The sequence below is a fragment of the Hibiscus syriacus genome, unplaced genomic scaffold (assembly GCF_006381635.1).
Source record: "Hibiscus syriacus cultivar Baekdansim isolate YM2019G1 unplaced genomic scaffold, ASM638163v2 tig00110656_pilon, whole genome shotgun sequence".
In the NCBI taxonomy this organism is placed as follows: Eukaryota; Viridiplantae; Streptophyta; class Magnoliopsida; order Malvales; family Malvaceae; genus Hibiscus; species Hibiscus syriacus.
Window position 1 is genome coordinate 1,149,863 of NW_024062816.1, and position 14,547 is coordinate 1,164,409.

General features: G+C 35.2%; 1 protein-coding gene across 1 annotated transcript; it reads left to right on the forward strand.

Moving 5' to 3' along the window:
- Positions 1-9,764: 9,764 nt before the first annotated feature.
- On the forward strand, positions 9,765-10,413 carry LOC120137358 (putative leucine-rich repeat receptor-like serine/threonine-protein kinase At2g24130). The gene is made up of 2 exons (XM_039153120.1): positions 9,765-9,969; positions 10,065-10,413. The coding sequence occupies exons 1-2, from the start codon at positions 9,915-9,917 to the stop codon at positions 10,406-10,408; spliced, it is 399 nt and encodes a 132-aa protein (XP_039009051.1). The 5' UTR covers positions 9,765-9,914; the 3' UTR covers positions 10,409-10,413.
- Positions 10,414-14,547: the final 4,134 nt, after the last annotated feature.

The window sequence follows — 14,547 nt, forward strand, 5'->3', positions numbered from 1 at the left end:
TTGAACGAGGCAATTTATAGGCTTAAATACACCTTTTCCCTGAACTATATTTTTTTACTGATTTACCCCCTTAAAGTATTCTCGTGTGGTTCTATTTTGATTAGTCGATTATTTTTATTTTTAAAATCATCACTAAATTTAAATTTTTATTTTATTTTAGTCACCCAATTCGATTAAATTTATTTTTTTAATTTAAAATATATAATAATTCATATATATCATATATTGTTTTACTCAACACATAAATTTAATGTATAATAAATAAATTCTTCCAATCAAAAGAAACCAATTGAGGCTTGAACGTTACTTAATATTTTTGGTTTTGAAGAAAAGCAGTATAATACCCTAGGCTGAATTTCTACTCGAGTTTAAAAGCAAACCAAAACCGTGCAAATTCGCTATCTAATAATTAGAAGAAAAGTTCGTTACATTATGATGTAATTTGCCCACGTACAGTTCTATTCGGAGGAAAATACTTAAGTTTAGTGATGATTCTGAAAACAAAAATAGCTGACTGATCAAAATAGAACTGTACGAATAGTTGAGTGATTAAATATGTAATTTGTTCACGTATTTTTTAAGGGAGTTAACAAATTGAGGCAAATGAGGTAACATTTAAACTTTAAGAGGTAAAACATTCCGGAAAATACTTTAAGAGACAACTCGATAAAAACGATATAGTTTAGAGGGGAAAGGTGTATTTAAGCCCAATTTTTATAATATGATTTTTTTGGGATCACACGCCAAACCTTCAGCTTCTGTTGTTGTTGGTTTAGGCTAAAATTTGCTTCGTGGGAATATTAAACTCATTTTGGGTCAGAAACTTGCCCCAAGTAAACCAACAGGAGGCGAGTTAGTGAGTCGATTACATTTAGAAAAGATTAAAGTAATCCCCTAATGCCCAACGTAATTCTCGGAAAGGACGACTCTCTCAAGTTTCTTTTTGGATAGGGTTTGAGCTTGGGTTCAATGTGGATTTGGATAAAATCCATTTTGGTTGTATGCTCGAGTTTTGTTCTTCTCTCAAGTTTCTTTTTGGATAGGGTTTGAGCTTGGGTTCAATGTGGATTTGGATAAAATCCATTTTGGTTGTATGCTCGAGTTTTGTTCTGGTTAAGTCTGGGTTTAAACCCTGGTCAAGATTAGGTTGGACAATAATGGATATAGGCATACTTGGCCCAATAGATTAGGCAGATAAAAAAATAACTAATTAAGCCATCTCTAAAATTAATTTGAGATCTACGACAAATGTTATTATGCAGGGAAAACTCGTCACGCCTACATGACGAGTTGTCCTGAAAATATTTTTTTTATTTAAACTCATCATGTCAAAGGACGAGTTCCAATAAAATATAATTTTTTATTAGACTTTGTCATATCAGAGTGAAAATTTTCAATAAAAGAATATATTTTATTGGAATTCATTACTTTGACGTGATGAGGTTCAAGTCACTATAACAAATGTCATAGTTACCAAAATAAAATATATGGTGTCGTATTTGGCTAAATAATTAGCGGTCAATGGTATTGGGCTAAAATTACCTAGAAGGTTAGGCTAATGGGCTTGGGTCAGCAAAAGTTTGGCCTCGAATTGGCCCGGACGTAGATGAGTACTTACAATAACGTTCTTCTTTTTTATTTTTGGAAAATAAGAATAGAACAAAGAATAAAAAAACAACAAACTTCATCCAGTTTCAAGTTTGATCTTGCGATTTCCTTATCATATGATGAGGAATGATTATGAAAAGTTGATTCGCTCATTTGTATTTGAGGATGCAAGTCTTAGAGATGGTTACGGATATCAATTTAACTCGAATTCGATGAGTTTCAATCGATCGGATTTGATAAGGTCGATTTTTTTTAAAAAAAATCGTGTTTGGATTAGGTTGGATCGGGTTTTTAAAGGGGTGAGGTTGGGTTCAAGCAGAGGGTGAAAAACCTTCAACCCAATCAGAGGATAATAATGTAATTTCTTTAAAAAAATATTATTATTTATTAAATCTTTATTTTATACCGGGTCAGATTGGGTCGGGACGAATTTATATTCTAAAAATTCAAGTTGGGTCACAGTTAAGTGAAGAATATATAATTTTCGGGTCGGATCAGATCAGATAGAGAATATAAAATTTTAAAATCAAGACGGATTCGATGGAGAACACATATTTTCAGATCAAGTCAAGATGACCTAAAACATGACCCGTTGCCATCTCTAAAAATGGTGATTTGCTTTTTTACACTCGACGAGGGAGGACTACGAAGATAATCGACTCCTTCACACTCGAGGAGACATGACTTTGACGATGATCGAATTTTTCACACCCGAATAGATAATACTTGAGGATGATATGCTCCTTCACACGTGATGATGCACAATTTTGAGACAATGATATGCATTTTCGCCCCAAAAACGTATGAATTTGAAGATGATGGTTCTTTCCTTTTTCATTCAAGGAGGTAAGAATTTGAGGATGTATATTCCTTCATACACTATGAGACAGAATCGTGAGACGATGATTTGTTCTTTCATATTTGAGAATGCATAATTTAAAGACGATTCGTGCATTCGTCCTCAAAGAGGCACGATCCGAAGACGATGACTCGTTCATTGCACCCAACGAGGTACGATTATGAAGATGATGGCATACACTTAAATTGCTTCTCCAACATGAAGTACTGAAACTTTAAAAAGGAAATCACACATCCAACTTGAAGTGATAAGATGTTTTGCTCTTTAACTTGAAGAATTGAGAGTTTAAAAATGAAAATTGCGTTTTTAATTTGAAGCAGTACATTTTTTAAAAGAAAATCGTTCCTCTAACTTGAAACAATGAAAAGCGAAATGATCATTTGTTGATAATTTCATCACGTACAGAAAATCTAACATCATATGTGACGATTAACACTGACCAAATTTGGAGGATAATAGTTAAGGAATATTTTTTCTATTAATTGTTTAAGATGTATCTACTCAAACTTAGGATCTCAAAAGATAATATCACATTTTAATCACTAACGTCACTCGATTAGTAAATTTATAAATAAATTGGTTTAAAAATAAAATATATATATGCTAGAGTTATTACTTTTTACATTTAAAAAACTACCATGTCGACCTCGCGAACAACAGCTTCAGTGGCCGAATCCCATGGCTGGGGAGCCTACCAAATATTCAAGTATTGAGCTTACAGTATAATCAGCTGGTTAATTATGGACCAAGTGGCATGGATTTCCTAAACATCTTTCGCAAATTCTACCCAACTTCAAGTGTTTTCGGTAGCCGGGAAACCGGCTTACCGGGTAGGCTTCCGCCTTCCATAGGCAACCTCTCAAGACATCTTTCATTGTTGGTGATGAACAACTTTTTCCAAGGAAACTTACCCGGAGAAATAAGCAATTTGGTGAACGTAACCCTGATAGCTTTCGAACACAATTCCTTAATCGGAACCATTACACCTGCAATAGGAACTTTGCCAAACTTGCAGTACATTTTCATACATGGAAACCGATTCTCGGGAACGATACAAGAGTCTCAGAAACTTGACATACTTGGCTGAAGTTCATCTAAGCAACAATCTTTTGGAAGGGACCATTCCTTCAAGCCTGGGAAACTGCTAGGGTCTTCAGTTGCTAGACCTGTCATTTAACTTGCTTAACTGTACCATACCAAGTGACATATTCGGAATCGCAACTTTCAGTAAGGTCTTGAACCTCTCTTTCAATTCTTTAACTGGATTTGTTCCTTCTGAAATCGGTAATCTAAATATGATTCAAGCGATCGACTTCTCGAGCAACGAATTATCGGGGGACATACCTTTCACCATTGGAGATTGCTCATGCCTTTTGTATTTAGATATGTCTAGAAATTCTTTTCAGCATCCCATACCAAATTCTCTAGACAAACTGAAATGGATAGAGTATATCGACCTCTCTTCGAACAAGCTCGCCGGTAACATCCCGGCTTCTTTGGAATCTTTAAGGTTCTTGCGAGTTTTAAACCTGTCCAGAAACCAACTATCAGGGGAGGTTCCAAAAGCATGGATTTCGGGAACTTGACATCCGTTTTCCTTTCCGAAATTCTCGAGCTTTGTTGCGGAGTACCCGGTTTAGGACTACCGAAATGTGATTCTCCTGGAAAAAGTCCTGTGGCTCGAGGTTGAGAACTGTACTAATAGCCTCGTTTGCATTCATCATTGCTTTCGTGCTAGTCTATTGGTTTGTAACTAGAAAGAAAGATCCAGGCCTTCGTCAGGTTAAAGAGGAAGCTGATTCACCGGAGATATATCCGATGTATAGGCAACACTATCTTAAATGAGCTACCGGTAATTTCAGGTCGGAGTATTTGATTGGAGAGGGCAGTTTCGGATCAGTTTACTGTTAAAAGTCCAAAGGTTGGCAATTAATTTTGAAAATGGTTTTCAAAGTTTGGTAAATGTTTATTTGAAAATGATTTTCAAAGTTTAGTAAATGTTTCTTTGAAAAAATGGTTTTCAAAGTTTGGTAAATTTTGTAGATGTTTGTTGAAAATAGGAATGGGTAAATTCAATTTAATCATTGCACTGTAGGGTATTTTCAAAGATTAGTCCTTAAGTTTCAACTATAAATACCCTAGCTCATTTAGCTTCAAAATCATCCCAAAAATTATTTCTTTCTCCCAATACTAGAGAGCTTTCTTGTGAGTAGTAAGTGTTTTATAAACACCTGTAAATTTTCTCTCTTAGTAAAAGATCTGCAGCAGTCTGGAGACGTAAGCACAATTGGCTGAACTCCGTTATCAATTTCGGGTATTATTTTTCCGCTTTTATTTCGCATTCTCACTAATCTGGTTATAAGGGAAATTACTCGTTCTCGTTTATTTCCCAACAACTGGTATCAGAGCTTTTGGTTGTGAATTTTGTCAATTTTTTGGGAGGTTACTATTTATTACTATTCACGTGAATAATAAATTTCATGAATAGTAAAAATTTTGTCGGCGATACGAGTTTGTCGACGGAGGTGTTATAATACACGGTGGTTCGCATAAATTGTCAAAAACGATCCGAAGAAGCCATATTTGAGTGGGAACGATGGCTGTATACGAAAGGGAAGGTGAAAATTGAAAAGTTCAATGGTGCGGACTTTGGCTTTTGGAAGATACAGATCGAAGATTTTTTGTACCAGAAAAATCTATATCAACCTCTCTCAGGAAAGCAACCAGAGGGCATGAAGAATGAAGACTGGGATCTTCTCGACAGACAAGCCCTCGGAGTTATCCGACTGACGTTATCCCGCAATGTTGCTTTCAACATAGCAAAGGAAAAGACCATGGCGGGTCTTATGGCGGCTCTCTCCAGTATGTATGAGAAGCCATCAGCCTCAAACAAAGTGCACTTGATGAGACGATTATTCAATTTTGCGGATGACGGAAGGGGCATCGATGGCACAACACCTAAATGAACTCAACACAATCACAACCCAGTTGAGTTCAGTGGAAATTGAATTCGATGATGAAGTTCGAGCTTTAATTCTCTTATCATCTCTACCAGACAGTTGGAATGCTAATGTTACAGCAGTTAGCAGCTCGTCGGGAAAATAGTAAATTGAAATTCGACGATGTTCGGGATCTGGTACTGAGCGAAGAAATTCGACGGAGATAATCGGGTGAAGCATCAACCTCCTCAGCCTTGCACAGGGAGTCTAGAGGGAGAACTTCATAAAGAAATTTAAATCGTGGCAGATCGAAATCCAGAAGGGGCAAATCAAGAACAGGAAAGAAAGATTTTACATGTTATAATTGTGGCAAGAAGGGTCACTTTAAAAGAGATTGTCGAGCACTGAAGAAAGATATCGGTGCATAGGAATCTGCCAACATGACAGAGGAGATAGGTGATGCCATGATTCTAAGCTTCAACACTCCGATTGAATCATGGATCTTGGATTCAGGGACATCTTTCCACTCCACCCCATGTCGAGAAATCATGGAGAACTATGTCAGTGGTGATTTTGGGAAGGTTCATCTAGCCGATGATGAAACCTTGAAGATCATCGGAAAAGGAGACATCCGATTAAAGTTGCCAAATCAGACCACCTGGACGCTGAAAGGAGTGAGACATATTCATGGCCTCAAAAGAAATTTGATTTCTGTAGGACAGCTTGATGGTGAAGGATTTAGCACAACCTTTTCAGGCTGTGAATGGAAGATTACCAAAGGAGCACTCGTCATTGCTCGTGGTAAGAAAACTGGTACTCTCTATATAACCTCAAATTTAGAGAATATCATTACAGTAGCAGATGCTGATGGAAAATCAAACCCATGGCACCAAAGGCTTGGCCATATGAGCGAGAAAAGGATGAAGACACTTTTATCAAAAGGGAAACTGCCGGATCTAAAGAATGTAGATGTCGAACTATGCGAGGATTGCATCTTTGGCAAACAAAAGAAAGTCAGCTTTGCAAAGATTGGTAAGACACCCAAGGCTGAAAAGTTAGACTTGGTTCATACTGATGTATGGGAACTATCTCCAATTCCATCTCTTGTAGGTTCATTATATTATGTCACCTTCATCGATGATTCTACAAGGAAGGTGTGGGTTTATTTTCTGAAGAAGAAATCAGAAGTCTTTGATACCTTCAGAAAATGGAAGGCCATGGTGGAAAATGAGACTAGTCTGAAAGTTAAGCGGTTGAGGTCTGATAATGGAGGAGAGTACAAAAATCGTAGATTCAGAGAATTTTGCGCAAACAATGGGATCAAGATGGAGACAACAGTTCCCATGACACCGCAACAGAATGCCGTAGCAGAGCGCATGAACAGAACTCTGAAAACGTGCCGAAGCATGAGGATACATGCCGGATTGCCCAATTTCTATGGGCTGAAGCTATCAAACTGCAGCTTACCTGATCAACCGTGGGCCCTCAGTTCCTTTGGATAGCAGAATACCAGAGGAAGTTTGGAGCAAGAAATAAATAAATCTTTCATACTTTAGAGTGTTTGGTTGTATTTCTTATGTACACATAAACTCTGCTGAAAGAAGTAAACTTGATGCAAAGTCCAACAAATGTGTCTTTGTTGGTTATGGTGGTGATGAGTTCGACTACCGGTTTTGGGACTACGAAAATCGGAAGATCATCAGAAGCAGAGATGTCATTTTCAATAAGAATGTGATGTTCAAAGACAGATCAATCATAGAATCAAGTAGCTCAAACATCGAAGCTGAAACAAAGGAATTTGTTTAGTTCGAGGAGATTTCTGGAAATGATGTTCAAATCAGTCCTGAAGCAGTTCAAGAAGAACCAGGCACACCGGAACTAAGACGCTCCTCCAGAATTCCTAAACCAACCCAACGATATTCTCCTTCTTTGCACTACTTGTTGCTGACTGACAATTGTGAACCAGAGTGCTATGATGAAGCAATGCAAGTGGAGGATTCAATCAAGTGAGAGTCTTCCATGAAAGATGAGATGGACTCGCTTATGTCAAATCAAACGTGGGAATTAACTGAATTACCACCAGGAAAGAAAGCGCTCCACAACAAGTGGATTTACAGGATCAAAGAAGAACATGATGGGAGCAAACGCTACAAAGCAAGATTGGTTGTCAAAGGTTTTCAGCAAAAAGAAGGTATTGACTACAATGAAATTTTCTCCAGTCGTAAAACTGTCCACAATTAGACTGGTGTTGAAAATTATAGCTACAGAGAATTTACATCTTGAGCAGTTAGACGTAAAGACAGCTTTCCTTCATGGTGATTTGGAGGAAGAAATCTATATGAGGCAGCCAGAAGGCTTCATAGAGGCAGGCAAGAAAAACCTGGTATGCAAGTTGAAGAAGAGCTTGTATGGTTTAAAACAAGCTCCTAGACAGTGGTACAAGAAGTTCGATAGCTTCATGGGTAGCAGTGGTTTTACCAAATGCCAAGCAGATCATTGTTGCTACATCAAAAGGTTCGACAATAGCTTCATTATTTTATTGTTGTACGTTGATGACATGCTCGTTGCAGGCTCAAACATGCAAAGAGATTATACACTTGAAGCAAAAATTATCGAAGCAGTTTGCTATGAAGGATCTGGGTGCTGCAAAGCAGATTCTTGGGATGAGGATCAAGAGAGACACAAAGTCGGGGACTTTGATGTTATCACAGACTGAGTACATCAACAAAGTACTCTCCAGGTTCAACATGCAAGATGTTAAACCAGTAAGTACACCTTTAGGTGTTCATTTTAGACTCTCCAAATAACAGTCACCAAAGACAGAGGAAGAACGTGCACACATGGTAAAGGTTTCGTATGCCTCAGCAATTGAAAGTCTGATGTATGCCATGGTATGTACCAGACCAGATATTGCTCATGCAGTGGGAGCTGTTAGCAGGTACATGAATAATCCGGGCAAGGTACACTAGGAAGCAGTCAAATGGATCCTCAGATATCTGCGAGGTACCAAAAACAAAGCACTTTGTTTCAAAGGTGGAGATACAAAATTGACATGCTATGTAGATACTTACTTAGCTGGAAATATTGACATCAGAATGAGCACTACAAGGTATGTCTATACTCTAAGAGGAACTGCAGTGAGTTGGGTTTCTCAACTACAGAAGATAGTTGCTCTCTCCACAACTGAAAGTAGAATATGTCGCTGTTACGGAAGCTAGCAAGGAGATGGTTTGGCTCCAAAGTTTCTTGGAAGAGTTAGGCAAGAAACAAGAAAACAATGTCTTGTATTGCGACAATCAAAGTGTTATCCATCTAGCAAAGAATCCGTCTTTTCATTTGAGGACAAAGCACATACAATTGCGATATCATTTTATCCGGTCTCTTCTGGAAGATGAGATTTTGAAACTTGAAAAGATCAGTGGAGCTCAAATCCGGCAGACATGTTGACAAAGACGGTGACCACGGACAAACTGAAGTTGTGTTCAGCTTCAGTTGGCATGCAAGAATAACAAGACTAGAAATGCTGCTGCATCGATCGAGGTGTTGAAGACAGATTAAAATCAGTCTTCAAGTGGGAGATTATTAAAGTCCAAAGGTTGGCAACCAACTTTGAAAATGGTTTTCAAAGTTTGGTAAATGTTTCTTTGAAAATGGTTTTCAAAGTTTGGTAAATATTTCTTTGAAAAATGTTTTTCCAAATTTGGTAAAGTTTGGTAGATGTTTGTTGAAAATAGGAATGGGTAAATTCACTTTAGTCATTGCACTGTAGGATATTTTCAAAGATTAGTCCCTAAGTTTCAACTATAAATACCCTAGCTCATTTAGCTTCAAAACCATCCCAAAAATCATTTCTTTCTCCCAATACTAGAGAGTTTTCTTGTGAGTAGTAAGTGTTTTGTAAACACCTGTAAATTTTCTCTCTTAGTAAAAGATCTGCAGCAGTCCGGAGACGTAAGCACAATTGGCTGAACTACTTTATCAATTTCGGGTATTATTTTTTCGCATTTATTTCGCATTCTCACTAATCTGGTTATAAGGGAAATTACTCGTTCTCGTTTATTTTCCAATATTTACAAGGGTGTTTTCAATGATGGAAGTTTGGCAGCTATCAGGGTCTTCAAAATGGGAATACAGGGAGCTTCCAAGAGCTTTCTAGCTGAATGCGAAGCTCTTCGGACTATCCGACATCGAAACCTCGTTAAGATCATAAGTGTATGTTCGGCTGGCGATTTCAAGGCACTAGTACTTAAGTTCATGCCAAATGGGAACTTGGAACAGTTACTTCACCCAAGAAGTAAGGACTGTTGAGGTTGTAAAAGCTATCTACATGAACCAGAGATTGCAGATAGCACAAGATGTTGCATCAGCACTGGAGTATCTGCATCATTATTGCGAAACACCGGTCGTGCACTGCGATCTCAAGCCGAGTAACATTCTCCTGGACGAAGAAATGTCGGCACATGTCACCGATTTCGGACTCGCAAGAACCCTACTAAAAAACTCACCCAATGCTCATCTTAGTAGCTCCTTGGACTAAAGGTTCAATTGGCTACATGGCTCCAGGTAATGTTTCTTATACTATTTTACATTTTTGTACTGATTTTATGTTTTGCTTTAAGTCATCCGATTCCGATAGCCGATCATATTGCGCGATGCAGAATACGGCATGGGTGCTGGTGTGTCAACACGAGGCGATGTCTACAGTTTCAGCATAGTGATCCTTGAGATGTTTACTAGGAAAAGGCCCGTGGACTATATGTGCAGTGGAGATATGAATTTGCAAAAATGGGTTTGGACGCATCTTCCTGGTAATTTCCACGATATAGTCGACCGTGAACTTATGCAAAAAGAACGGCAGCCGGCGGTGGCGGCATATGTTGACGGCATCGGCAGTATGCTGAAAATCGGATTGATGTGTGCAAGGAAATCGCCTGATGAACGACCAACCATGAGAGAGGTCTCTGTGATGATAAAAAATGTCAAGGCTAGCTTATCAGGATAACATATTATAATTATAGTGCTTCGGATTTGTATGAATCATCAAAAGCAAACGATGTTAACTAATGCTAACCTTAATTGTATTTTTTCTTTTATTTTTAAATAATATATTTAAATGATTAATCAATATACTATGATTAGCATCCAATCAATCAATTTTAAAAACTTAAAGAAAATAACTTTTACATTTTTATATTATTCATCCAAGTTGACTTAAGATTCAATATCCTTTTTCTTTTGGAACCCTTCATAGCAGGTATTCAATGATCAAGGGTTTCGAGATATATAGTTCAACATTTGTAAATATAAACATCAAATTTGAAGTCAAGGAAAAAAATCAGAAATCATCGATACAATTTTCAATAGTGTATCATAAAATTCTAAATTACTGCCTACGTCCCACTAAATTGTCTCTTATTTTTTTTAAAAGTCATATTTTTAACTTTAAAATAATATTTAAATATTAAAAGATTAATTTTTTTATAAAATATATATTTCCAAAACAACTTGATTGAATGTTTTTAAAATATATTTTTTATATTTTTATCAAATAATAAATTTTTATCAATAATAAATTTTAAATAATAATTAGTCGGTCAATAGATTGGATACCAGAGATTAATTCAAACAAATTTGACAAAAAAAATTCAAGAAAGAACAATTTAAGTGGGGCGGAGGAGTATATTATTTGAAAAATTAGATAAAAATATTTTTGAATGCCATCATTAAGGCAGTATGAATAATCTCCAATTCTCCATTGCCTATGGAATCTATCATTGAAAGATAAAAGAATTACGCTGTTTCTAAATGTGCCAAATTAAAATACCAAACAGATGCTTCCAGATCATGCTGGCCGAGGGGCAGTCCCTGAAGACATGGATAATGGTCTCTTCGTAGCTTCCACATGAAGGACAAAGATGATCCGAAGTCAGGCCCCGTCTCGCCCGCTCAGAATTGGTCATCATATGTTGGTATAGGAGAAACCAGAGGAATTGCTTCACTCTTTTGAGGGTCAAGTTATATGATCAACTATGACCCTTAACCCTTCTTGCTAAGATTAAAATTGCAATATCAGATTTCAAAAAATTACATGCCTAAATTAAACAATTTACAAACCAGAAGAATTAATGTAAAAAGATTCACTTATGTTGAGAAACTGGTGAAACTATAAAGTATTTGATGAGATATTGTCAATTAGGTCCTTATTTTGAAAAGTACTTTTAGTTTGGGTGCGAACTTTATTCGGGTTTGGCATTATTTTTGAAAAGTGGTGTTACAAAGTATTTTAAAATTTTAAGTTTAAGATTTTAGTGTTTGGTATTGTTATCCAAAAGTGCTTTTAAGAAGATAAAGTGTTCCTTTTAAACATTATATTCTAAATTAAAAATATATCAAATTAAATCGTAAAAAGTATAAATGACAAATATAATTATAATAAAAATATAAAATAAATTTAAAAGCTTTTTCCTAGGTAAAGCATAATTAGTATATAATTAATACATAATTTATAAATACAATGAAATTTAAAAAAGTTATGGGCAAAGAAGTGGAGCTCATGCATCAAAGTAAGGGTAAAAGCATAAATTTGTTTCTAAACATAAATTTTTATTGGAAAACCTAGAAAACCCAGCTTTAACAGTTGGTTTAAAATCGTTGTTTTTAACGTACTTGTACCTTTAAATTTTATCCATTTGGTAATGATTTTGTTTTCAAACCTGATTTTTAGACCAAAATTACGTTTAGACAACATTATCAAACCGACCCTTAACCTAAAAAGATTAGGTCGGATTAGAAGCTCTAAAACCCGAGTTGAATCACATATAAGTAGAGTAATTTAATTTTTACAGCAATGGAATCATTATGGTTGATTCGACAAAAGTCCAAGCTATCCACCCAATTCACATGTTACCTGGTCAAAGTAGAGTATTGAGGCTGCTTCAAATGGGCCGAACATAATGTTTAAACATGCACTGATTTGTGCAAAAAGTTTTGGACTAGGGTTTTTTATAAAATCAAATATTTTTGATTTATTGATCAATTAATTAAGATCGGATATTATAAAGATAAGAATTATCCTTTCAACTCAATTTATACTATTTATAATTGTTATGATTAGAATCTTCAACTTTACTTAATAAATCTAATGTTCTATCTCATTAGATTAACTTGTTGGAAGTGGCCTAATGCTTTTATTTGTCGACAAGAAACACTAATTGGCAGCACCAGAATTAGCACAAATTTTTAAAACGAGAAGCACGTGCTGAAAATTGTGAGAAGGGCCCAGCAAACCATTGTACAAAAAGGTCCCTTAGTGCTCCAACTGTTTGCAATATCGGGTAAAAGGTTCAAACTTTGGGCGACTTTTGTTTACTGTTTCCCCTAAGATTCTCATTATATACAGAGCTGTATATCCAAGATAGGGATCAAGTCTCAGCTTCGGTTCTGATCTCAGACAGTGTGTCATCATGTCGTCTGCCCGCCCCAGGTTAAATTATCACCATCACCGAAAAGCTGCTGCTTCTTTTTTAGTTTAATAGGGAATAGAATATTGTATGCTTCTAGTGCAAGTTGATGTGCTGATTAAACTAATGAGAGCACTAATTTATTTTTTTAAAATAAAAAAACACTTCTTTTGCTTTCTTAAAGTAAAAAAAAGGGTTTGAATGTTGAAACCTTCTCCAGCCCTTATCTTCAAGCATGTTTCAAAGCACGCAAGAAAGGTTAAAGCTTTAAATATTTCAACAGTGGCTCGCTTCTGCAACACAATAGTATTTTTCAGATAGTTGCCATTAAATATGTAGTATATTAGTTGAGCCTCCTTGCCCAGAATGGTTGGCATTTATTCATCAACTTGTATAACAATATCCTTCGAATTTAAATTTTGAGGTATATTTGGCGCAGCACATGATGGTTGTCGGGACATGTTAATCATGATGGCATGGATTGGAGAAGCATAAAAGAAGAATGTTTGAGAATCAGATCAATTCGTTGGCTTTTCGATTATTGAGAGTTTGATTTTCAAAGCATTTCATTGTTTGCCATTTATTTTTTTTATAATCATCGGTATCTAATCTATTAATCAACTAATTTAGATCATATATTACAAAGTCAATGACGACTTCCAATTCAGTTTACTCCATATACAATCGTCAAGATTCGAATCTTTATTCTCACTTAATAGATCTGATGTATCCCCTAAATTAATTATTGGTATATTTACATAATTTATTATACCAATTCACGGCTCCTTCCATTGAAATTTGGGCTCTTCTAAATAGAGATAAGATTGGTCCTCCATATTATAAGCACATTTAGGCTACTTTATGAATAAAAAAATCATATATTTATGTTTTCCATTTTTTTCATGTTTAAAATGTAAATTCATATGATCTATAGAAATCAATAAAAGATCTCCTAAAACACCAGCAATAGTGCTCTAAAAGATATTATTGGGTGACAACTCACCTCATTTATTATTATTTGATAGAATTTTTTTTCATGATGATAGGGAGGGAAAGATATATAAATTTGAATTTAAAATCTAATACTAATTTGATAATAATATTTATCAATATATCACCGGTTAGATCGATATTTAATTAAAATTTATTTATTATAGCGAAGAATAATTTTGAATCATATTTTGGTGGTTAGAATGTTATTTTTCATAGAAGTTATGAGTTCAAACAATATTTTACGAGTATATGCGATTTATGAATAATTTTTTTAAATATATATTACTTTATAATAGTTATAAATTATTAAAAATAATTATATAATTATATTTAATGGAAGTTAATGATATCATTTAATTAGTTTGTCAGCTTCAAAAAGTTGACATTTGTAATATCAAAGAGATAACATGTTGATTTAAGATTTGTATAAAGAGAATTACTTTCAGTCAATTTGAAATTCATATCGATTCACTCCGAGAAAAAAAAGAACAAATATATTTTAAGAAGATACAAAAAATATATTTGTTTTGCACATTTATGAATTGTTATAATTTTTTAATAATAAATATAACTATATTTGTGCCAGCGAATTTTGGCACAAATAGTTGGGAATTATAAATTTGAACTTGTAAGGCTAAGCTCAAATCTTATCATTGTCTCTCTTGACAGGTAATCTATAAATTTCTAT

Bases quoted from the DNA above. Each gene is read 5' to 3' on its own strand.
- LOC120137358 (XM_039153120.1), top strand. From the start codon at position 9,915: ATGCTCATCTTAGTAGCTCCTTGGACTAAAGGTTCAATTGGCTACATG. The intron at 9,970-10,064 runs GTAATGTTTCTT...TGCGCGATGCAG, and splicing joins AATTGGCTACATGGCTCCAG to AATACGGCATGGGTGCTGGT.